Here is a 24560-nt window from a genome sequence, read left to right as displayed (position 1 = left end):
AAAAAATCTATTCTCTAAATATATATTTATATATATAATTTAAGTACAAATTAAGTGTCATATTATTTGTCTTTACTCTTATCTAATAAAATTTAAAATTATACATATTTTTATTTTTATATCTATAATATATTTTTATTTTTATTCAAATAAAAAATCAAATTTTTCATTGAATACGAATAAAATCCATTTCTCTAAATCCAAACATATAGTAGCACGAAAAGTAAGACATGTGATGACTCCAACCCTCAACTTCGAAACAAAAAAAAAAAGTGAATAGAAGGATAACTTCTTACTAGTCATGCCACCTCCGTGGGAGACTATTACAAATTGTTATGAGTGTAAAAAACGTTGCAAAATCACGACATAGACTAATTCAACTTTGATTAACAAAATTAAATAAAGTTTTGTATGGACTTCGTTTGTTTGGAGTTCAAGGTCCGTGTATTTGATTTAGACTTCCTCTTTATTCAAACTTCAAGTCTTCTCTCCAACCGCGGTTTTTTCGGAGTCAAACATCAATTTCACATATTGCCAAAGCTTACATGCATATATAAATCCATCAATCCAACCCAAAATTTTTCATACCAAAAACCAAATCTTTTCTTTTCACAAATCCCAACACACATGGCTTCTTCTAATGTTACTAAGTTTACTGTTACGTTCATTTTCGCCATTGTTTCGATACTCAGCTTTCAACGTGTTTTGGCCATGAGGCCTCTAGGTGATGAAGATCCAATGCCATCATTCAACAAAAATCTTATAGCTCAAGTGCTTCAAAAGGGTCTGGTGCCACCGTCAACTGGAAATCCATGCACAAATATACCCGGACGCAATCACGGTCGGTGCACGTTGACAGAAATGAACGTTGGAGGTGGCAGTGGTGGCGTTGCTCATCATGTACCACCACCACCACCACCACCCTCCTTTCATGACTTTGTCGTGAAATTTTCTGCAGCATCCGCTGGTAGTAATGAGACTGATCAAAAATAAGATTTCAGTTACCAGCTTGACTTCTATTCCATGATAATCTTTTATTGTTTTATGCTTGCCGGTTGTAACTTTTTTTTTTTTAATTTTTGTTGGGGATGCAACCATTCGAAGGAAGGAAAAATGTATTGGTTGTGAAACCCTTCAAAACTATAATGTTAAAAAAATCATTAATTGATATTGTTTAATTCTTTTTCAATTGTATTATTCTAGTGTTTATTATTTGGATGAGTTCTATAAAAATTTTAATTAGTTCCATTTTCCTTTACATTTCTAAAAATTAAAAAAAAAATCAATATATGATATAATACACAAAAAAAAATTTTCTAATACATTATTTATAAAATATTTAAGCTCCACAGATAGAGAAAGAGTTATCACATAACCCATTAAAATAAATTAAAAATATATATAATAATCTTTTAATTTTATTTGGTTTAAACATTTCATGGATGATCTATTGATGTATGAAATAATAATTTTTAATATGCAGATTATACTACAAAAGCTATTATGAAAGTAAAATACTGTGCAAAAGGATGACTTTCAATTTATTTTATTTTATTTTTTGTGAATTTTTAATGGTTACAATTTACTTTCCAGCAGAATGAGCTTCATTGACCCAATCAAATCAACACCCAACTAATTGTTTGTCAACACTCAAAGCCTCCTTTTACAGCAAATCTTTTATTTTTATTGTCCTTGTCAAAGTCCTGACAAATTTTCTTGTAGGGCTCTTCAGTTGAGAAATCATCACAATAATTAATTGAAGATGAAATTATTTTGGGCCCTGGCCATTTGTATCCAAATAGATTTGCAGGCCACAACTGCAAATACATAATTTGGGTTTAAATGGGATAATTGGGATGGACAAATAGTTCTTGGAATTTTATTTTTTTATTATTGATATGTTGTAGTAGTTAATATTTAAAAATTATATGTTTAAGAGAATTTATATTACTAATTTTTTTTAGCCAAATAAGTAATAGAATAAGAAGTTTAAAAGTAGATTAGGAAATAAAAAAAAATTACACCCTAATCTTACCTTTTACTACTTGAGCAAAGATCAATTGTACTAATTTTTTTTTAATGAAATTACATGTCTCAATAAAAAATTAATACAAATTTTTTCAATTTGAATTTATTCTTATGAAGAATATTTCCAAAAAAAAAAAAGATTTAAATGTATCAAATCAAAATAAGAAAATAGTCTTAAAATTCTTTTAGGAAGAGACAAAGTTTGTAAATACTTTCTATTATATTACTAAAAAAATGATAATAATAGATCATTCTAATAAAAAATAAATAAATATATAATTAGACGAAATTTAAATTTCATGAAATTTGAACTTAGAAAGATAAAGATCCAAAGGCCTCCTTTTTGCCATTGAAATCATGTCCCATTGGCAATATCTAATACTATTACTAAATAAGTAGATAAAATAATCAAATTTCTATTAAATATTTCCTTAAATTTCTCATATGCTATTAAAAATAAAAACCCAAATATGTCCTCCAATTGTCCATACTTTTGCAAGAAATGTGGAGAGAAATACAAATAATATATATATATATATATTTCAATCTTATATTTATCCTCTAGGTTTGGAAGTGAGTGTCCCTAGGGGTGTCAAAATGTGGGTCATAAAATTAATATATAATACTATAACCATATGCCCTTTCATCGCAGTCACATGGTAAGTGGACAGAGCAACAATAAAAATTCTTAAGATGGTTCAAGGTACCCATATAATTACAAAATTTTCATAGGCAATGAAATGACATGAAAATGGAAAAGATTGGTGGTGCTGACAATACAAAACCAAAGGAACAACAACAACAACAACATGTGAAGGTTGTCATCATCAATTTTCTCTCTTAGCTGTCAAAATTTTAGACTGCAAAATCTAGGCAAAATTGGCACTCTTTCCAATGATTTTCATTCCCACTAGCAATAGTTTGATTTTTTTTGGGGGTGCGGAGGTAATATATTAGGCAGCTAGCTAGAATTGAAAATTGTTTGCTTAGAGTTTAATGAGTCACAAGTAGGCATGTTAATAGTTCGGTTTTAATTGAAGTAATTAATTTAGCTCAATTAATTAATTAATTATTGAATTAATTTTTAATTAATTAAAATTAAAAATAAAATTAATCGAATATACTTAAATTTTAATCAAAACATTATAAAACTTATATATAAAATTATCTATTTTATTTCAAATTATTAGAGTTTTAAACTTAATATTTTGGTATTTGAATATTTTTATTAAATAATTTTATTTAATTTTTTTACATATAAAAAAATAGATTTTTAAAATATAATTTAATTTAATGTATTTTATTATTTGATTAATTGAAAATTTTAAAAAATTTAATTTAATTAATAAAAATAAAATAGCATAATTTAATTTTAAATAATTTAAATCAAAATTAATCAAATCAACCAAAAAAAAAAAAACACCCATAATCATAAGAAGTGCGAGAATGTTAAGAATTTATTTCTCTTTACATCCCAAGCATGAATATTTATTTATTTATTTATTTTTGCATAATAAGTGAAAGTGTTAAACGCTTTAAATAAATAAGATATTTCTATTTAATGTCAAATAAAAAAAATTCATATATACATAAATGTGGACAATGTATATTTTAATAAGCCAATTTTGTTAAAAAAAAAAAAAAAGTCCACGCGACAAAGGTACTTGCCTTATTAACAAGGTTAAGAGTTTTTTTGGTCAATCAATTGAAGTGTAAGAAATATTTTGAAAATAATTTAAAATGCATTATATTTATATAAAAATGTGTTTAAACTTTATTAATAGTATTAGGTTTGACGAAATAAGATAAAAAAAAAATCAGATGTATTGGATTAATAGTATAAGTTTAGCTTGAATTCTGCATTTACAACAAAAATTATATATGTTAGCCTATCACAAATTGATATGAATGATTTTCTTCAATTAATAAATTTGTTTGCTTTAATAGTAAAAGATTTTTATAACTTTCAATAAACTCTTGCTAACGTTAATTTTAAATATAAAATTATTAGAAGTATTATAAATTTTATCTCAATTAATTTAAATTGAATAATTTATTTATCTTGAACTATTTTCGTATTGATAATATTTGACATAAAACAAAAGTAGAAAATAAAAATAAGATAATAATAAAAATGGTGAGTTACTACTTTTCATGCCATCATTAGTGTTACATATAATTAAATTTGATAATATAAAATATAATATGATAACACAATATAAATATATTATAAATATAAAATATAAAAATGACATGATTTAAAATTTTAATAATAATTATATATAAAATTAATAAAATTAAAAAAATATATTTTATATTTTTATATCGTTACGAATTATAATATATAATTTTTATATAAAACATATAAATTTTAATATTTTATATGATATAAATATATATAATTAAATTTACGTATAATTAAGAGGATCGTTGCTCCATGCTTTTTGCTTGTGTAAATTAGAAGGAACGACCCGATGTGAGAAAACTAAGCATTAATAATAATAATATATATATATATATATATACATATATATATATATATATATATAGGAGAGAGAGAGAGAGAGAGAGAGAGAGAGAGAGAGAGAGAGAAAGAAGGAAGGAAAAGGAGCAAATCCAAACAAAAATTTGTAGCCAACTTTTGAAGCATTTGAAGATTGAAACAAATTAAAGTTAGCTCAATTAATAAATTCGTTACGATGAAAGTGATTTTGAATTGAACCGGTAAAGTGATGTTATCTTAATTTATTAATATAATGTTATTCAAGTTTGTTAAATTTTATATTTTAATTAAAATTTTTATTTAATATCAATTGATTGCAAATTAAATACTAAACATAATATTAAAATCCAAATTATGTTATGTTATTTTTTTCTATCTTTCGTCTGTTATAAGTTTTGCATGCTATTTTTAATTGTTATTTTTTTAAGTTTGTTATTGGTAGAATTTAGTTTATGTTTACATATAATAAGAGCATATTAAAATAATATTATTCACATTATTAAATTTTTAAATTTCTTATGATTTTATTAACACAAAGTTTACTTATATATTTTTTTTTTGAAAGATTGTGGATGTTAATTTTGAATATATAATCTCAGTAATATTTTACAATAATAAAAAAAATTAAACAATTTATTTATCAGAAATTATTCGAGAAAAAAAACAAAAAGAAAGAAAAGTAAGCGCGTGGGAGAAAAGCAGATATATGCGAAGAGGGAAATGCAGGGGAGCATCTACAGAAACGTAGCAAAAGCAATGAAGAGAAAGGGTGGGACAGGCAGGATTGGAATCTGAGTACACAAATCAATGAGACACCCTAACCACCCATCATGTTAGGAGAGCTGGGAGCATCTCCTCCTTTTTTTTTTTAATTTTGATTTCCAATGGAAAAAATAAATAATTTAATTTAATTAATTTATGTTAAGATACCCAACCTACAAACAAAGGTAGGTGCGTTGTAATTTTTACAGTGGGTAGACCCATGGCTCACTGATTTGGTGACCCACAGGGCTAACAGGTTTGAAAGCTGAACTGCCGTGATCACCCCACAACAGAAAATTCTACAATACAAGGGTGGTCTGTTGATAAGATTGGGGGTCACTTGACCTTAATAATGGACATAAAAGTCCTATTTAGGCCAGTTGGAAATCGATTGGACAACACTAGCAGAAGCCATGTGAACCTTCGGGTCCCAATTCTAAGTACTCTGATGTCAAGTTATAATAAAATGAAACTAATCGGCCAACTAGAATTCGCCTAATTGCTAGTATCGTTTGTCAATGTAAATCGTTGGTGAATATGTTAGATGAGATGTGGATAGGGATTGAATCAACAAATTTTCCAAAAATTAATAAAATAAAAAAATTGATAAATAAGCCATAAAGTTGAACAAGAGATAAATAATTGTATAATTTATTGATAAAATATATAATTTTTAAGTTTAATAAAAATTAAAATTGAACGAGTATGTAATTTTCACTTTCATTATTATATTATGAATGGTTCTTATCCCATCTAGAACGGTGCACGCGCGCAGGGAAGTGGAAAGAGGCGAGTGGTGGTGCAGAGAAATGAGAAACATGGAATCTCTTTACAACATCCAAACGTCACTTAAGAAAATATATTGGTAAGAAAACAAAAGATCTGTTTGGAATTTGGACCAACTGGTCTAAAACCAACGGACGGAGTCATGTCCGGATGTAATGTAATAAAAATCTTTTTTTTATTTTTATTTGTTACTTCAAATTTACTGTCTGCAAGTGCAAGGACCTTCTGTAAGCCACTGTTCCTTTCCTGCTCTGTCTCTCTCACTGTCCGTACCAACTATCATCCATCACGTGATCCTATCTCTCTCTCAGTTCTTTCTTACAGGCAGAGAAGGCGAAAGATTAGCAATTAGCAAGCAACAACAAAAAAACCCAAAAAGGAAACCCTGTTCTTACTGAACAGAGAGAGAGAAAGAGCTTTCAAAGAGCTGAGTGAGAGAATCTCATCTTCATTAGTTGTCTCTTCTGTCTTTGTTTTCTCTCCTTGTTGTGTCATTGTAACCAAGGGAAATAAAAAGTGAGAAAGAAAGTGAAGAAACATAGAAAAAGCAAAGGGTATCTCTATTTGTCTCTCTCTTTCTTTGTGTTTGTTTGCAGTGATTCTACTCTTTCAGCTCACTGTGTTTTGGAGTGAGATAGTTTTTTTGCATAGAAAAAGAGTAAGAGAAAGAGAGACAAATATATATATATATATATATATATACTTATAATTTTTTTTTCTTTCTGAGAGTGTGTGTGTGTATATAAAGAAAGAAAATGCAGCAGCACCTGATGCAGCCCATGATGGCAGCTTATTATCCCAACGTCACTACTGATCATATTCAACAGGTCCTCCCTTACGCTTCCCTCCCCTCCCCTCCCCTTGCCTTTCTCTGTCTCTTACTTTTCATTTATCTGTTTTTGATCAGTATGTATGTCATGGAGTATTTTATTTTCTTAATACTCATTCTTTCTGCTTTCTTTATTTTTTCTTTGATTGTGAAAGACTGATGGAAGCTGTAATCTTCTTTTTGTTACTTGTGAAAGCTACTATTATCTTTCTTCTTTTGTTTGAGGACTGTTGGTGAGTGGGTTTTAATTGCTTATATAAATTTGTTTTTCGTGCTGCTAAGGAGAACTTTGTAATGGCAAGTAGGTTATTATGTATACTTTTGATGGTTTTTGTTTTGAAATTTACAGGCCTCTGGTAAATGGGTTTTTGGGTATTTCTCATTTTGAGATTTACTAATTATCTTTAGTGGGTTTGGTTTTGGAACTTGTCTTCAATTTCCAGTTACTAGGGTTCAACCATGTCTTAAAAGCCAGTGGCTTCTGAGCAGCAATTTAGCAGCATGTGGTGCTTTATCCTATAGTTTACTTGATGAACTTCTTTTTCACTCTCTTTCGCCCTTTCTCTTTTTGTTCTTTCCTGAGTTTTGATTGGATAGCATTATTGGTGTGGCTTATAGCTATCTCCCATAAAAGAATGATTTTTTCCCCATGATTTGTTTACACAAAAATGAAAAGTAGTAATTTGTGAGCTTGGTGTTAGTTGGTCTTATTACAATTTCCTTTTAAATTCTTACCTCCTTGTAATGGATTGATTTGTTACTGCAAGAAGATGCTACTTCTAGCATTTCAATTAACCCTGGAAGAAACTTAGCTTAATGTAAAGTTTCTTCTTTTTCCTTCTATGCATCATTTGTTAACTATGTAGAGCACACTGTGAAGATTTCATTTGTTAAAATTTCCTTTTATCTGTGCTGTTATTAGTCAATGTAATGATGAGATGCTGAGTTACAATTTCCATGTTCATCAGGTTTAAACTACTCTATAAAAGAAGTTAAAATGATTAGCTTGTAACTAACGGCTTTAGGCATATTTAGTCCTATTCTGGATGAAAACAGAATTGCAATAGTAAATACGAGAAGTGGAGCGAAAGAAACCATTTTCACACTGAGTTCGGTGGAACTGGGTAATGTAGAGAGGATTTGTTTCTACACTTAGGCCTTGCTTGGTAGGAAGGATGGAAAGAGGTGAAGATGGAAAATTTGTTAATCTGATGGTTAAAATTCATAACAGCTTTCCTACTTTGTCACTTAATCATTAGATTAACAAGTTTTCCGTCTTTCTTACCAAGCAAAGCTTTAATACGTTTCTTTAATAAAACCCTAGGCAGTTGGTAATGAGAGTTTCTCAGGAGAATATAGGTGTCCGGAATTGCAAATGGGAACTCTTTTCTTGTTTACAGTGATGAGCTTTTTCATTATGATTTTTATGCATGCAAAAATTTTGAATTCTTTTGTTACCACACTTCTCTTGGGCCCCTGACTTTAGTTCTAAATGCTTTTCTGGTAGTGGTCCTCCTCCATTACTTCCATGTGACACATGACCTTTCAATTTGTCCTTGGCTTGTTTATGTGGTCCTTTCTTGATAATTTCATTTATTGGTGGTCCTTTCTATGTGTTTTCATGTTGTCTTAATGTGTTTCCTTGATACGCTACACCCTTTATCACCTAAGTCTGTTGTCCTGAAATTAACATGAAATTAACACCTAAATCTTATTAGTGTACACAAATATATGTTCTTCATAAGTTGGACATTTGAAATCTGGCTTTTGGATTAAGGTAAATTCAATGATATTTGGATTTGGTAACCCTTTTGAGAAAACCCTTGGTTCCTTTGTTTGTTGTTGTGGGATTCCTAGTTACCGTTACTGATGATCTTAGTACGCTCCCCCTCCACCTAATTGTCATGCTGGTGATGCTGTTTGAATTACTAAGATTGGATACGAATAAAAATGGTTGTTGGCTTGATTGATGTCAGACTATGATTCTAAAAAAGTATTTACTGCATCTTCTTCCCAATTTAGTGTTGCATCTCTCTTAATTTGTTCAATGACTTCATTTTGACACATGCAGTATCTTGATGAGAACAAGTCATTGATCTTAAAGATTGTTGAGAGCCAGAATTCCGGTAAATTGAGTGAATGTGCTGAGTAAGTGCTAATTTTCAATCTCAAATTTCTGTCAAATTTGGCTTTTGGGTAATTTTTGTTCTCTTGGCTTGGAACATCTGATGCTTAATGGCTTGTTGTAAATTATAACTGCATCTCTAAGTTGTTTCTGAATTTCTACTCTTCTAGCAAGAGGTTTGGCAAATAAGTGTTATCAATTAATATGAAGTCTTACTGAAGTATCTATTAATTTCAATTACCTGAATGTTTGTAGCGAGATTCAAGTATTTTTGTCCCTTTTCATAACTTGCAAAACATGGTATTAAAGCCAAGGTTCTTGACTGAAACAAAGGATGTTAGAAGGACTGGAATTATTTATGAAGTAACTGGGGCTGCATTTGCCCTGGATGAATTGAGCAAATATGGTTTTGAATCCACCAGAATTTACTGAGATACCGGTGGATGTCTGAGAATTTGGTAATTATAGTTTAAACTAACCTGTGCATATTAGATTCTACATGACCTTTCAACTCAACTCTTCTATTTGGCGCAATGCAGATAACTGTAAGAATCGGTGCATATCTAATATAAACCAACCATAAATTAGTTGTAAAGATGTCTGTGGTTGTGTTCTTAGAAAGGTCAGTAACTAGCTCTGATTGTTGCAGGAACCAAGCAAGGCTGCAGCGAAATCTCATGTACCTGGCTGCAATTGCAGATGCCCAACCCCAACCACCCACCGTGCATCCCCAGGTACAAATCCCATTTCTATATCCCTCCGACAGTTTTCTTCTTTTTATTGGATTTAAGAGAAACTTGCTAGGCAAATTAATGATTTTAAACACCTTTTACGTTAAAATTTCACTAGACCTCTTTCAATTAGTAGATTTCCTGAATGTCTTTATCAATTGCTTGTAGTTTCCTTCAAGCGGTATTGTGCAGCCTGGAGCTGGACACTACATGCAGCACCAACAAGCTCAACAGATGACGCCACAATCACTTATGGCTGCGCGGCCCTCAATGTTGTATGCTCAGCAACCATTTTCAGGCCTGCAACAACAAGCTTTGCACGGTCAGCTTGGTATGAGCTCTGGTGGAAGCATGGGCCTTAACATGCTGCAGAGTGAAGCTAGCACTGCAGGTGGCAGTGGAGCACTCGGGGCAGGAGGGTTTCCTGATTTTGGGCGTGGCTCTTCTGGAGAAGGCATGCATGGTATCAGGGCAATGGCAGGTGGAAGCAAGCAAGATATTGGGAGTGCTGGGTCAGCTGAAGGTCGTGGAGGGAGCTCTGGGGGTCAGGGTGGTGATGGGGGTGAAACCCTTTACTTAAAAGCAGCTGATGATGGGAATTGACATGGTGGACGTAAGGTTCTGTTTTACCATCTAGGTTTAGGAGAGTGAGTTTAGGAAGATCAATTCAATGAGAAAAAAAGACAAAAAAGTTTGTAAATTTTTTGCTCAAGGAACTTGTTCCTGATGCAAAAAACAATGTTAGAGCTTAGCCTTAGACCTTTTGGCTCTGTGCTTTCTAGTGTGGGACAGTGATTCTTATGGTAATTTAACGTGTATATTTGTAGGGTCTCGTGTTCTACTTGTCATATTTGTGTTTAACTTTAATGTGGAATGCTTCAGTTTTATTATGACTCTAATTGGACCATGTTTCGGTAGATGAATTTTGATGGTCCTTTACAGAGATTGGAAAAGAAAAATATCAACTGCTTTCTTTCGAATTGCATCCAACTGTAATGATATTTTTACTTGCATTTGCATTGATGTATGCAGATTGAGGTATAAATCTAAGAGAAGATCATAAGACTTTGTAAAAGTCTTTATTTTAGCATCATAATGGTAATTTGCTTTGTTTTCGTCTCCATTAGTGAGATTCTCATATTTGCAATCAATTTGATGTTATATATATATATATTCACTATAACTCTATCTTCCTGCATAAAATGTGCTATAGCAACAATTTATTCAAAAAATAATAAAAATATTGTTTACTTAGCTGAGCAATGGCCGTGTATTAGTTTTTGCTTAAACTTAATGCAACTACAATCATGTGAAAAAGAATCTGAAAACAAAGCCCTTGATATGTGACATTGGATGGTCATATCTGAAATTTACTTGTATAAGGATCATAACATAGCTGTCTTTCACACCTGCTTAAGCAAGCTGAAAATTGGTCGAAATCCCAGATTATAGTTACATTTTTTTTGGGAGCTATTAGGGATTATTAGGTTTTGTGGAGTATATATATTTTTTTTCGAATTGGTTCAAATAAATTTATGTTGGTTTTAATGAATTTATGAAAAATTATTTTTTTCCAATCTTCTAGTTGATTCAATTTCAGACAACCAAAAAAATAATGAATTTATAAAAAAAAATCCCATGATTTGCAATCCTTTGAAGTTTGTTTGGACCACCATTCAAATTCATTCATGAACATCAAAGTGAGATAGCTAATTATACTGGTCTAAAACTAAAATCCTTAACGATACAAAAATGGAAGGAGATTGAAAGATAAACAAATTCTATGGAACACCTCTCTAAAGAAAGCCTTCATCAAACTCTAGTGAAGAAGTATCATCAGGAAATGTGTCCAACAGAATTTTATCATCAATCTTTGCAGATGAATTGGCTTGAAAGGGAAAATGAACTCGATTTGCATCCTTAGTGATTGTTTTAGGAACGTTGCATGGCTCTCCGATATTAGAACTTTGGCCAGTAAGTTGTTGAACAATTGCACGAAACTCAGAAGCATTGCTTGCTTTAACCATCGTTGGACTAGAAATATGTGATTTTGATGGGATTTTTGGTCGCTCATTCCTCAGCTTCCCCATGTTTTTGCATTGAAGAAGAAGAGATGGCCGCTCATTCCTTTTTATAGGCAGTGGTGGGAGTAAGAGATCAGACCAAGTTTCCTTTTATGAAGTGACCAAATTGACAAAAACAAAGTTTCCTTTTATGAAGTGACAAAATTGACAAAAACAAAGGGCAATAGAAAATTGATTCAAAGACTCAGAAAAAGACTGCTTGGTAGGAGGGAAAATTTTTTGTTTTTCCAAATTGTCTGCTCGGTTAGTTTAGCAAACTCTAGTTAGCGAGAAAGCTTTCCTGGCCGTGAAAAGAAGTTTACAACAACAAAATTTTAAAGAAACAAATGAAAATGCTCAAGGAAAAGGAAAATGTGCATTTTGGTATCCTGAATATCAAGGTCTCTTATAAGTCCGGTGAATGATTTTTTTTTTTTTGGATAAATCAGTCAATGATTTTCCCATTAGACTCACGTCATATAATTCATTTAAATATCAAATAAGTGAAGGCCTATCCATGCAATCTCATCAGTCATTTTCAAAATCACAATCCATTCTAGAAATTAAAGAACCTAAGGACACTTTGCATGATTTGCACTCTAATTTTTCCACACAAAAATTAACTAAAATTTGCTCTTTGAAGCTTCCTGGAATCTACCTGGATAATGCCCAAAACAAAAAAAAAAAAAAAAAAAAAGAAACATGTGGAGAAACCACGTGGGTTTTAAATGTTTTATGATCTAAGTATTCTTCAGTCCAGTGAGGAACAATAACAATTTTTCCAGGGGGTTCTGGAAAATGCAAAAAATCTAGATTCATGCAACAATTCTATTCTTGGGTTTAGGGGTTCTGTTTAAAAAATAACTAAGCCTAAAGTTCTTTAAAGCAGTTTTCGACTGAATTGAACTTCGGATTCTGTTTCATTTCTAATAACCACGAGAAAGCAAAAGCTTTAACATAGTAATACTTATTTCTTTTTTATGAAATAATAATATTTATTTCAAAGATTAATAAATTGAGTTATATAATTGTGGTGAGTCCAAATCCAATTAATTGTGTGAATTTTTTTATAAAAAAAAAATTACAGAGATAAAAGAAAAGATTTGCAGATGCACATAATGACTTTAATCCAACATGCATTATTGGTTAGTTATTGCAGAAGTCAGAAATCATAAGTTGGCATTCAATTGAATTCATGATTAGTCGTTTTCTTTTTCTTCTTTTGGCATGTTAAAAACCTGATTTTGAATTATGTTTATAAAATTGTGTTCATAATTTGATTCAAAGATGGAAAACATGCAGTATCAGAATCAGAATTGGAGAAAGAAAGAATGGGTGGCAGCAACACCATCAAACATTCACTTTTCCCTCATTAACAGAATTGAAGTTACAATCCAATGGCCATGGTTGTTGATGTGAGTTTCACTAATACATGACACTACAATTAACCAGACCAAGACATTTCGTCAAGAGAGAGAGATAAGTAAAGACTTGGTTAGTAGCCATGAATTGGCTCGAAAACAATGGGGAAAAAACCGAACTTAACGGTCTTCTTGAACAATGTCAGTCTCTCAATAACCCAGCATTCACTTCCATACAACACAAATAACTCACCAATCTTTTCTCTCTTTTTTTCTCTTTCCATTTTTCTCAGAAGTTTGCTTCCATTCCATTGCATTTTCTTTTCAAGAAAATGGGGTGTTGGTAATTCCTTGGTTTGTGTTTGGATTCCAACCTTTCTTGCAATCAACGTGTTGGTTAAGAGTCTTGTTGGTTTCAACAAGAGTACTCATGGTTGATATCAAAAAGGCAAAAGTTTTTGGTTAGAAATTGAAATGTTTTCAAGGTAGGAAATCGCATATGGTCATATTTTTGCAGTTAAATGGTCTACATGAAAGAAGAAACTATGCTTTGCTTGGCTTCGGATTGAGAGCTTAACAATGGTAATATGAACTTTAGATAGTACTTGAATTTGTTTACTTTCTTATTTTTGGTACATGTCATTTGAATGTCTGACATTTGAATGTTTTTTCTAATGAGACTGTTGATCCGTCTGACATTTGAATGTCTTCTTTAATGAAAAATTCCTTTACAAAATGTTTGACGCTTTGATATTTTAATTGCAGGGAACTCCTGTGAACATTATTGTAGATTCTCATGTCTGGGTTGAAGACCCAGATGAAGCTTGGATTGATGGGCAGGTTTCAAAACTTGATGGAAAAAATGCACAGATTGAGACTAGTAATGGAAAAAAGGTATGGGTATTACCTATAATAAGCAACTTCCATTTAATTCATTTGAGTTAAGCTCTGTTTCAATTACTTGGCTTTAATCATAGGGGAAAGAACCCAGTAAAATCTATCAGTTAAAGCAATTCTTTTCCCACCTTAATCTTTTTTCCTGGACCTAATATTGATGTTTGTCATGTTGGTTGATTTTAAGATCACTGCAAACTTATCGAAAATATACCCAAAAGATATGGAAGCTCCTGCTGGTGGAGTTGATGACATGACAAAGCTATCTTATCTACATGAGCCTGGAGTTTTGCAGAATTTGAGAATTAGATATGAACTGAATGAAATTTATGTAAGCTTCTCTTCCCTTCATCTAATTAGAATTGATAATATTCATGTCTTTAAGAGAATTTCTTGCTTTTTCTCATGGGTTTTTTTTTTTTTGCAATATATATTTCTATTAATGCTATTGACATAATGTTGATGGCAGACTTACACAGGAAATATACTAATTGCTATTAATCCTTTCCAAAGACTGCCTCACATCTACGATGCTCATATGATGCAACAATACAAGGGAGCCCCTTTTGGAGAACTAAGTCCTCATGTTTTTGCAGTTGCTGATGTTGCTTACAGGTTATTACCATTCTTCTTTAATTTATGCATTGAGTTCTCTTTTTTCTTTTTTTTTTTTTTTTCTTATTGATGAACAAGTTTTAAAGAAAAATCTTCAACTATAATCAGGGCCATGATTAATGAAGGGAAAAGCAATTCAATTCTGGTCAGTGGTGAAAGTGGAGCAGGTAAAACTGAGACCACGAAAATGCTTATGCGATACCTTGCCTTTCTAGGTGGTCGAGTTGCCACTGAAGGACGGACAGTTGAACAACAAGTTCTTGAAGTATGATCGATGACTTTAACTCCTGTTACTTTGATGAAGTTTAATTGATTTCATATTATCTTGCATGATATCTGATAAGAACGTTATACTATCCGAATGCAGTCTAATCCAGTACTTGAAGCATTTGGAAATGCTAAAACTGTTCGAAATAACAACTCCAGGTAAGACACTTCTATAAAAAGATACCAAGGAAGGATATTGATTTCCCTCTTTGTATCCAACTGTTTATTAATCAATGACAAAATATACACTTTATGAGAATGTCTTATGCACTGAACATACTAGCAAGTAACAGGCAATTTATTTTATCAAATCTTTCCTGCTGCAGAAGAAATTATTCAAGTCATCACATTAATTGCATTTAATTTTCATATATACAGAACAATGCAGTTATATTTCTGTAAAGTTTTTTTTTTTTTTCCTTTTTTGTGTGGTTTGACACTGATCTTTCCTAAAACTAATATTGCTGCAGCCGTTTTGGTAAATTTGTTGAGATCCAGTTTGATAAGCATGGAAGAATATCAGGAGCTGCCATCAGAACTTACCTTCTAGAGAGATCTCGTGTTTGCCAAGTTTCTGACCCTGAGCGAAACTATCACTGTTTTTATCTTCTTTGTGCTGCACCACAGGAGGTATTTTGTTGGCTTCTTGATAGATTATCTGACTATTGGTGAATATTAGCCATTTTATTTTTCTTGGGGGCTTAAGTTACTATTGTTAACAGGAAATTGAGAGGTACAAGTTAGGAAACCCCAAAAGCTTTCACTATCTTAACCAGTCACGTTGTTATGAACTGGTTGGTGTAAGTGATGCCCATGATTATCTCGCTACAAGGACAGCTATGGATATTGTTGGAATTAGTGACAAGGAGCAGGTATAACTCTTAAAGCTGCCAGTATTCAGCTGCTTTATGATACAAAACCAGGAATGACCATCCCCTATCTCTCTCTCTCTCTCAGGAGGCAATTTTCAGAGTTGTTGCTGCAGTTCTTCATCTTGGAAATATTGATTTCGCTAAAGGAAAGGAAATTGATTCATCAGTTCCAAAAAATGACCAGGCTAAGTTCCACCTGAAAACAACAGCTGAGCTCCTCATGTATGTGCTTTTTCTTCTTGTGACAGGGTCATTTTCCACTATCTTTCATATTTGTGTAATGTTTTATTTTCATTTCATTTCAGGTGTGATGCTCAGGCCTTAGAAGATGCATTGTGTAAGCGTGTTATGATCACACCTGAGGAAGTTATAAAGAGAAGCCTTGATCCTCAAAGTGCTACCGTTAGCAGGGATGGTTTGGCTAAAACAATTTATTCACGATTATTTGACTGGTGAGAAGCTTGTACATGAGATAATCTCTTATGATCACCTGAAATGTATTCTAGATACTAATGATAAAGGTAAAGCGGAAAAAGATTTACAATGTTGAGATAATGCTAAGTTGTGTCAGCTTGTATGCAGGCTGGTGAATAAAATTAATAAGTCAATTGGACAAGATCCGAACTCAAAATCTCTTATAGGAGTCCTCGACATCTACGGTTTTGAAAGCTTTAAGGCTAATAGGTGTGCTCCATGCTTGTAGGCTTTATAAATAGATAAAATATTGTATTCAGGATATTACAGAAAACTATCATTAATTGGTTTAGCATTCTTATGACTTCATTTCACCATATCTCTCTGTGCAGCTTTGAGCAGTTTTGTATTAACTTCACAAATGAGAAGTTGCAACAGCATTTCAATCAGGTAAGGTCTAAATCACGTTGACCATTTCAGCTATTTTTCAATCAGCAACTATAAATTTAAGTGTTTCTGGTATATTCTTCAGCATGTCTTTAAGATGGAGCAAGAAGAGTACACAAAAGAGCAGATCAATTGGAGCTACATTGAATTTGTTGATAATCAGGATGTCCTGGACCTTATTGAAAAGGTTATTCCCCACACATCATGCATATTGACCGTTACTGTCTTGTCTTAACCAAATATGGTAGATATCATAATCTCACAAGACACCGGCATGTTTACTTTCTACATGGTTCCCATTAGGTGTCAATGAAGTTTTGTTGTGTTCGTATGTGTCACACTCCTCACATGGCTTAAATCTTGTCATTTCTACTCCAAGCTATGCATTAACTTCACACTTATTCTTCTGCAAAAAACTGGTCCGTTCTTCCATACTGCTTTATTTTCTGAAGTAATCAAGCCTTGAACTCAATCAAATCGGAATAGGAATTTGCAGTTGTACACCATAATCTTTTTTTTTCATTTATATTTTTCTTCATTATTTTACTTAATGATATTTTTTTCCTTTTTATTTTTCTTGGCAGAAACCTGGAGGAATTATTGCTCTTCTAGATGAGGCTTGGTATAATGTTGTTCTTCATGTCTTTGCTTTAAAATTTTTCTACTTCTCAAAAAGTTTTATCTGCAACTCACTACACAACTTTAATTATTAGAAGTTGACTAGCAATAGCATAATTTCTGTCTTGTTAACTATACTTTGTTTATTGTTCAGCATGTTCCCAAAATCAACTCATGAAACTTTTGCTAACAAGCTTTATCAGACGTTTAAGGTCCACAAGAGATTCATTAAGCCAAAATTGTCTCGCACTGATTTCACCATTGCTCATTATGCTGGAGAAGTATGTTCTCTAGCACAGTGTTTATGAGAAAATAGTTGGAGCTGCTATGTCATTTTCAGATTATTTCTAATAGCACTCCTTTTCAGGTTCTCTATCAATCTGACCAATTTTTGGACAAGAACAAGGATTATGTGGTTCCTGAACATCAAGATTTGTTGAGTGCTTCCAAATGTCCATTCGTAGCAGGCCTCTTCCCCCCACTTCCCGAAGAAACATCTAAATCGTCCAAGTTTTCTTCAATTGGTTCTCGTTTTAAGGTAGTTTTGCTTATGTTATCATCATGATTTTGGTTGAGTGTCTACTATCAATATAAGAATTCATCTCTTACACTGAATCGCATAACTTTACATAATACTTCAAGAACTTTTTTGAGTAACACTTTCTTGATAAATGATGCAGCTACAATTACAGCAACTAATGGAAACGTTAAATTCTACAGAACCTCACTACATCAGATGTGTAAAGCCAAACAACCTACTTAAACCTGCTATATTTGAGAATGTTAATATCATGCAACAGCTTCGTTGTGGTGTGAGTCCAGATTTCTTATTTTATCAGTCGTTCATTTTCAATTTTGAACAGGTTTTGCAAAAGGATTCTTATCTTGTTACTTCTTAGGTGTTCACTTTTCACTAAAAGTTGGCCTTGTAGGGTGTTCTAGAGGCAATCAGAATCAGTATGGCTGGATATCCAACTCGCAAACCTTTCTTTGAATTCATTAACCGATTTGGACTTCTTTATCCTGAGGCTTTGGAAGGAAAGTAAGTGAGGTCTTTTAGTTTAAAATTGCAATTAACTATGATGAAAATGGTAAATTCTGTTTGACTATAGAAATTGGAACTATGACTTTGTTGTTGCACTCTGCATGTTATAATTGAGTTAATGTGGATGCTCTTCTCATTGATTTCATCCATAAGCAGCTATGATGAAAGGACTGCGTGCCAAAAGATTTTGGAAAAGGTCGGACTTCAAGGATTTCAGGTAATATAACAATCATCATGCAGCTGTTAGAACTGTTCTATTTTTGGACATATGTTCTGTAGCATCTTCTCATATACATGCTTTAGAAATTGAAGGTTCGATATATTAGTACTTTATATTGTAATATTGTAGTGATGAAGCATCATTAATTGACCTCAAGATGGTTCTTGCAGGTAGGTAAAACAAAGATCTTTTTGAGAGCTGGTCAGATGGCAGAATTAGATGCATGGAGGACAGAAGTACTCAGTAATGCTGCCAAAACCATACAGCGGCGCATTCGTACTCATATATCTCATAGAAGATTCGTTGCGTTGCGAAAGGCTGCTATAGATCTTCAGTCTATTTGTAGAGGTGAGGGTTAAAAATATCTACTGGCATGAGTTGAGTTGTAGGTGTATGCTTTGTTGGGTTTAGACGGTATCTTGTCATTTATATCAAGTTATTCTTCTACTTATTTTGTTTGAGATATGAGGGTAGGGGAATGAGAAACAGGAAATAGTGGAACTAAGACATCTAACATGTTCATCAACCTCCTTGTGCTAATTTTCACATGTACATGTATAATCTGTAGGAGGATTGGCTTGCAAACTTTATTGTAACAGGAGAAGACAGGCAGCAGCTTTGAAAATTCAGAAGAACACAAGGAGGTACCAATCTAGAGAAGCCTATAAGAAACTCCACGTATCTGCCCTCGTCTTACAGACAGGTTTGAGGGCAATGGCTGCCCGTAAAGAATTCAGATTCAGGAAATTAAATAAAGCTGCAACCATTGTTCAGGTTATATTCTAAATCATATTAGGTTGCTTGAAAATTTTCCTCCTTGTCTAACCATTTGAGAATAGTCCTTGTTTAAATTTGGAAAAAAAATTGCAGGCACGATGGCGCTGTTGTAGAGCAGCCACCTATTACAAGAAGCTCAAGAGAGGTTGTATAGTGACGCAAACCAGGTGGAGAGGAAGAGTTGCCAAAAAAGAGCTTAGAAAGCTCAAAATGGTGTGTGTTGGATAATCTTCCTTTTATAGTCTTATAAAATTTATCTGGCAGGTTTTAATCTTTTGGTGTACTGCACCATATCCATAAATTGATGTCGCATATTGCTACACTGAAATGTTGTTAGAAGTAACATCAAGGCCTTCACTTTCTTTGCCTGCAATTGGTCTGAGAGGATGAGCAAACTTCAATCCCTGAGTATTTAAGTTTAATTGATATTATGTACAGACAAGATACTTGTGACTGGCCAATTCTAGGCCTTTATACATCATTTGATAAATGTCCTGGTAAAACAATTAGTTTCAATGTAATTTAGTTCTTTGAGAGTCTGAGCACCTTACTTGAAATAGAAAACTGTGCAAACCTAGGTTTTAAAGCATTTGAATGCTCTGATAACTAACATGGCTTCTTTTATTTAACAATCTATTCGGTCACAACATTTGCACTTTATCAACATCCTGGATTCCAAAAGAAAAATAGTAGTTCATTTTGAAGCATTTATTTGTAAGGTGTGTGTCAATGTTTTCTTCAGCACTTTGTGTATCTAGGTTCAGCCAAAACCTTCACTTCTGAGATCTGTGTTTTGCTCAATGCGGTTACCAGGATTTAACTCAATAATCTAATAGGCCTTGGAGTTATTGGTATAAAAAGATACATCACGCTTGGTGTTTCTTCCAACAAAATTTTTATTTCTTTCTATTTATGCTTCCCATTTTTCCTTTTTTATGTAGGCTGCAAGGGAAACAGGTGCACTAAAAGAAGCAAAGGATAAGCTTGAAAAGAATGTAGAGGAACTTACATGGCGTTTGCAGCTGGAGAAACGTTTAAGGGTAATACTTTTATTCTGCAGATAGATAATATTTGGTGGAGAACTTATAAAGCATGAAACATGATTGTTCTATTGGAAGTAGACAAATTGTCTTACACTGTACAAAAGCATTTTGCCAATGCACACACCTGTGTAATAACAATCAATAATGTGTCTTATAACATGATCAATGTCAACATTCTTGAATTATATTTGTTTGAAGTCTTTTGACATCTGAATAGATTATATTTTATTCTATGCTGCTTTACGGATATATGTTCATGGATAGCCTTGAAACCATGTCTGTAGACTGACTTGGAAGAGGCAAAAGCTCAGGAGATAGCAAAACTGCAAAACTCATTGCAAGAAATGCAGAAAACTATTGATGAAACCAATGCATTGCTTGCTAAAGAGCAAGAGGCTGCAAAGAAAGCCATTGAAGAAGCGCCTCCTGTTATTCAAGAGAAAGAAATTTTAGTTGAAGATACAAAGAAAGTTGAATCTCTAACAGCAGAAGTGGAGAGCCTAAAGGTACAAAAGAAAATCCAGGATGGATAGAACCCCTTAAATTTGCAAATCATCTACTAGCCAATCACAAATATATTAGTACTAACCAAGGTTCAGAATGGTTCTTATATATCATCTTTGTATATGTTGGCAATTGTCATGATTAGCTTGTGATCTTAACCTTGCTGTTATTTCCTACAGGCCTCATTGGACTCAGAAAAACAAAGAGCTAATGATGCAGAAGGAAAATACAATGAACTCCAAGAGTCAAGTGAAGAAAGACGAAAAAAACTGGCAGATGCAGAAAAAAAAGTTCAGCAACTCCAGGAATCATTGAGAGGGTAGTGTATAAAGAATAATTTGCCTTACTATTTTACTATAAATGGTCATGTTTTACGTCAAGAACGTATAATGCATGAGTTTGTTGAAGTTCTTGCTTACATCCATATCACCACATTAACTCTTCCGGATGTGGTTAATTGAAATCAGGTTAGAAGAGAAGCTCACTAATCTAGAATCCGAGAATCAAGTACTACGGCAACAGGCTGTATCCATGGCTCCCAATAAGTTCCTTTCAGGACGGTCGAGATCAATTTTGCAGGTATTTTGAGTTATAAGCTTCTGTATAATTTGCAATTTAATTTTTATTGTCTCATACGATCGAGGAGATTTACCTGCTCTCTAATGATTGGCAGAGAGGTTCTGAGAGTGGTCATCTAGAAGCAAGGGCAACCATGGTGAGTAAAGTGCTTATAACTTTATACTATTATCACCATGAAAAGGAGTAAAAAAATAAATTAATAAAAGAGCCTCAGGTTTTCTTTGTTGTCTAAATTCTTTTGTTGATCAATGTATTTTAACAGGATCTTCACAGCGCCTCAATAAACCATAGGGACACTACTGAAGTGGAGGGCAAGCCACAAAAATCACTAAATGAGAAACAGCAGGAAAACCAGGAGTTACTTATTCGATGTGTTGCACAACATTTAGGCTTTGCAGGGAACCGACCTATTGCAGCCTGTATCATATATAAATGCCTTTTGCAGTGGAGATCATTTGAAGTTGAGCGAACTAGTGTCTTTGATCGGATCATTCAGACCATAGGCCATGCTATTGAGGTTGAAAAATCAAACTTCACACATTAATGTTTTCTAAAAGTTCTTATAAGAAACCTCATATTGTTAAACTGATTATTGGCATTTGAGTTTCAGACCCAGGATAACAATGATATCTTGGCCTATTGGTTATCCAATGCCTCCACACTTCTCTTGCTACTCCAGCGCACATTGAAAGCTAGTGGTGCCGCTGGAATGACTCCACAACGGCGTCGATCATCATCAGCTACTTTGTTTGGGAGAATGACCCAAGTAAAAACTTTCTCACTGATGTCAAGTCATGTCATTAAGGAAATATCATTTCTGTAATTAATCCATGTGTTTCTGTTATTTTCTTAAAGAGTTTCCGTGGAGCTCCACAAGGTGTCAACCTCTCCTTGATTAATGGTGGCATCAATAGTGGAGTGGAGACTTTACGGCAAGTTGAAGCCAAGTACCCGGCTTTGCTTTTCAAGCAGCAGCTTACAGCATATGTGGAGAAGATATATGGAATGATCAGAGATAATCTGAAGAAAGAAATTTCACCATTGCTTGGATTGTGCATCCAGGTAGTATATCTCAGACTAAGCGAAGACATTAACCAGAAGAAAAAAAAAAAACTAGAACTATGAAAAGGAACTGTGGAGTTTTTGTCTTATATTTTTCTTTATTAAGCTAATTTTATGACTCTTATATGGATAAAATGATATAGGCACCGAGAACATCCAGAGCAAGTTTAGTCAAGGGAGCATCACGATCAGTTACTAGCACTGCAGCCCAGCAGGCTTTGATTGCTCACTGGCAAGGGATTGTAAAGAGCCTTGGAAACTTCTTGAACACATTGAAAGCAAATTATGTTAGTTACACAGCCCACTTGTCCCCTTTTGTTCATATCTATAGTTTCAGTGTTTTCGGCTTAAGTCCTACTCTCACATTCCAAAGTAAACTTACTTCTGCTGAGTCTTCATGCTTGGTTTAATAAGTTAGGAAGGAGGGCAAAGAGTAAAATCTCTACCATTTTCTAGTTTGAATGCGTTTTCCCTAAGGATTAATGCTGTTTGATTCCTTTACAGGTACCGCCATTCTTGGTCCGTAAGGTGTTCACACAAATATTCTCATTCATCAATGTTCAACTATTCAACAGGTAACAGTCAATGCTGCTATTTTAGTGCTTTTATACTTATTTTTTCTGCTGTATGCAGAAAATTTTTCATGGCATTTGAATACACACTTTTCTACTTCAGCCTTCTGTTGAGGAGAGAGTGCTGTTCGTTTAGTAATGGTGAATATGTTAAAGCTGGATTGGCTGAATTGGAACATTGGTGTTACAAGGCAACCGATGAGGTACCTTTGACTGCCTCCCCAGTTTACTTTCTGATTCTAGGATATGTACTTACAAAATTTAACTGATATATAAATGCAGTATGCAGGTTCAGCTTGGGATGAGCTCAAACATATAAGGCAGGCCATTGGTTTTCTAGTATGTTCCCACTCTTCTAACAGTCTACCTGTCCTTCCATTACTTGTTATGATAATCGGGAATAAAAGAGAGTGGTAAACTAATATCAATGGTACGCTGTTTCTGATTTAGGTAATACATCAAAAGCCTAAGAAAACACTGGATGAAATAAGCCACGATCTCTGTCCGGTGAGTAATGCAAATGTCACATAACATGAGATGCAATTATCTCTACTTTGCAACTCTTCCTTGAATCTCAAGTCTCAAAAAGCTTCATTTTTTATTTGCAGGTCCTCAGTATACAGCAGCTGTATCGTATCAGTACAATGTATTGGGATGACAAGTATGGCACGCATAGTGTGTCCCCAGATGTAAGTTTCAAGAGATGCAGTTTCTCAAACTAGATTAGAGACATCCACTAGTAACTTTAATGAGTTTGCTCGTTTAACAACATCTAGGTAATAGCCAATATGAGAGTGTTGATGACAGAAGATTCCAATAATGCAGTTAGCAATTCCTTCTTGCTGGATGATGATTCAAGGTTTGCAGTTACATTGCACTGTGTGATGATTAATTTGAAAATCTATGATTTGCAATTGTCCTTATTTCTCTGAATGCTAATTGAAAACATTACCTGGAATAATCAAACTTTGTTCTTACGCTGACTTCTCAACACGTTTGTCATTTTGCAGTATTCCATTTTCAGTTGATGACCTATCAAAGTCCATGGAACAAATAGACATTGCTGACATTGAACCACCACCACTGATTCGTGAGAACTCAGGCTTTAGTTTCTTGTTGCCACGATCTGATTAACCGAATATGATTCCTGCAACGGATTGGTTCTCTATGTCATTCTCTCTCTCTCCTTCCAAGATGTAGATTCAGCTTCCAACCTTGCTAATTCTGCATATCCTGATGGTGTTCATTTATCTTGCTTTACATTAGAAATATTTGTCCAAAATTTTTTCCACATATAGGTCATTGATTCAAAGAGGAACATCTTTGTTCCCTACTTAGCATAGCAGTCAAAATTTTCCCTTATGTTGTACAATTAGTTCATCTTTTGTCAATGGAAAGTAATTGAAGCACATAACTATTTCCAAATTTTGCAGTGTTTCCAAT

General features: G+C 33.1%; 2 protein-coding genes across 5 annotated transcripts; both read left to right on the top strand.

The window, feature by feature from the left end:
- Positions 1-6718: 6718 nt before the first annotated feature.
- On the top strand, positions 6719-10590 carry LOC111277160 (GRF-interacting factor 1-like). Of its 4 annotated transcripts, none has more exons than XM_022863392.2 (4): positions 6719-6906; positions 8980-9056; positions 9683-9767; positions 9933-10590. In XM_022863392.2, the coding sequence occupies exons 1-4, from the start codon at positions 6835-6837 to the stop codon at positions 10365-10367; spliced, it is 669 nt and encodes a 222-aa protein (XP_022719127.2). In that variant the 5' UTR covers positions 6719-6834; the 3' UTR covers positions 10368-10590. The 4 variants fall into 4 exon arrangements, with proteins under 4 accessions (XP_022719127.2, XP_089620111.1, XP_089620112.1 ...); XM_089763985.1 differs by lacking the exon at positions 6719-6906 and adding an exon at positions 7200-8901; XM_089763986.1 differs by lacking the exon at positions 6719-6906 and adding an exon at positions 7337-7726.
- Positions 10591-13092: 2502 nt separating this feature from the next.
- On the top strand, positions 13093-24540 carry LOC111277157 (myosin-11). The gene is made up of 38 exons (XM_022863389.2): positions 13093-13770; positions 13954-14082; positions 14270-14413; positions 14552-14697; positions 14806-14962; positions 15065-15123; positions 15435-15594; positions 15687-15836; positions 15922-16058; positions 16142-16288; positions 16419-16520; positions 16643-16700; positions 16783-16884; positions 17282-17319; positions 17470-17596; positions 17683-17853; positions 17996-18127; positions 18248-18357; positions 18517-18577; positions 18751-18928; positions 19149-19354; positions 19451-19570; positions 20299-20397; positions 20685-20906; positions 21084-21223; positions 21372-21483; positions 21578-21619; positions 21746-22000; positions 22094-22249; positions 22339-22545; positions 22689-22832; positions 23050-23120; positions 23221-23320; positions 23400-23456; positions 23568-23624; positions 23726-23806; positions 23894-23976; positions 24128-24540. Exons 1-38 carry the CDS (start codon positions 13768-13770, stop codon positions 24249-24251), a joined length of 4587 nt encoding a protein of 1528 aa, XP_022719124.2. The 5' UTR covers positions 13093-13767; the 3' UTR covers positions 24252-24540.
- The last annotated feature ends 20 nt before the right edge of the window (positions 24541-24560 follow it).

This window comes from Durio zibethinus, chromosome 7 (genome assembly GCF_047325235.1).
Source record: "Durio zibethinus cultivar Kanyao isolate XHJ-2024 chromosome 7, ASM4732523v1, whole genome shotgun sequence".
Classification (NCBI taxonomy): Eukaryota; Viridiplantae; Streptophyta; class Magnoliopsida; order Malvales; family Malvaceae; genus Durio; species Durio zibethinus.
This window is presented reverse-complemented; position numbering and strand designations above follow the sequence as displayed.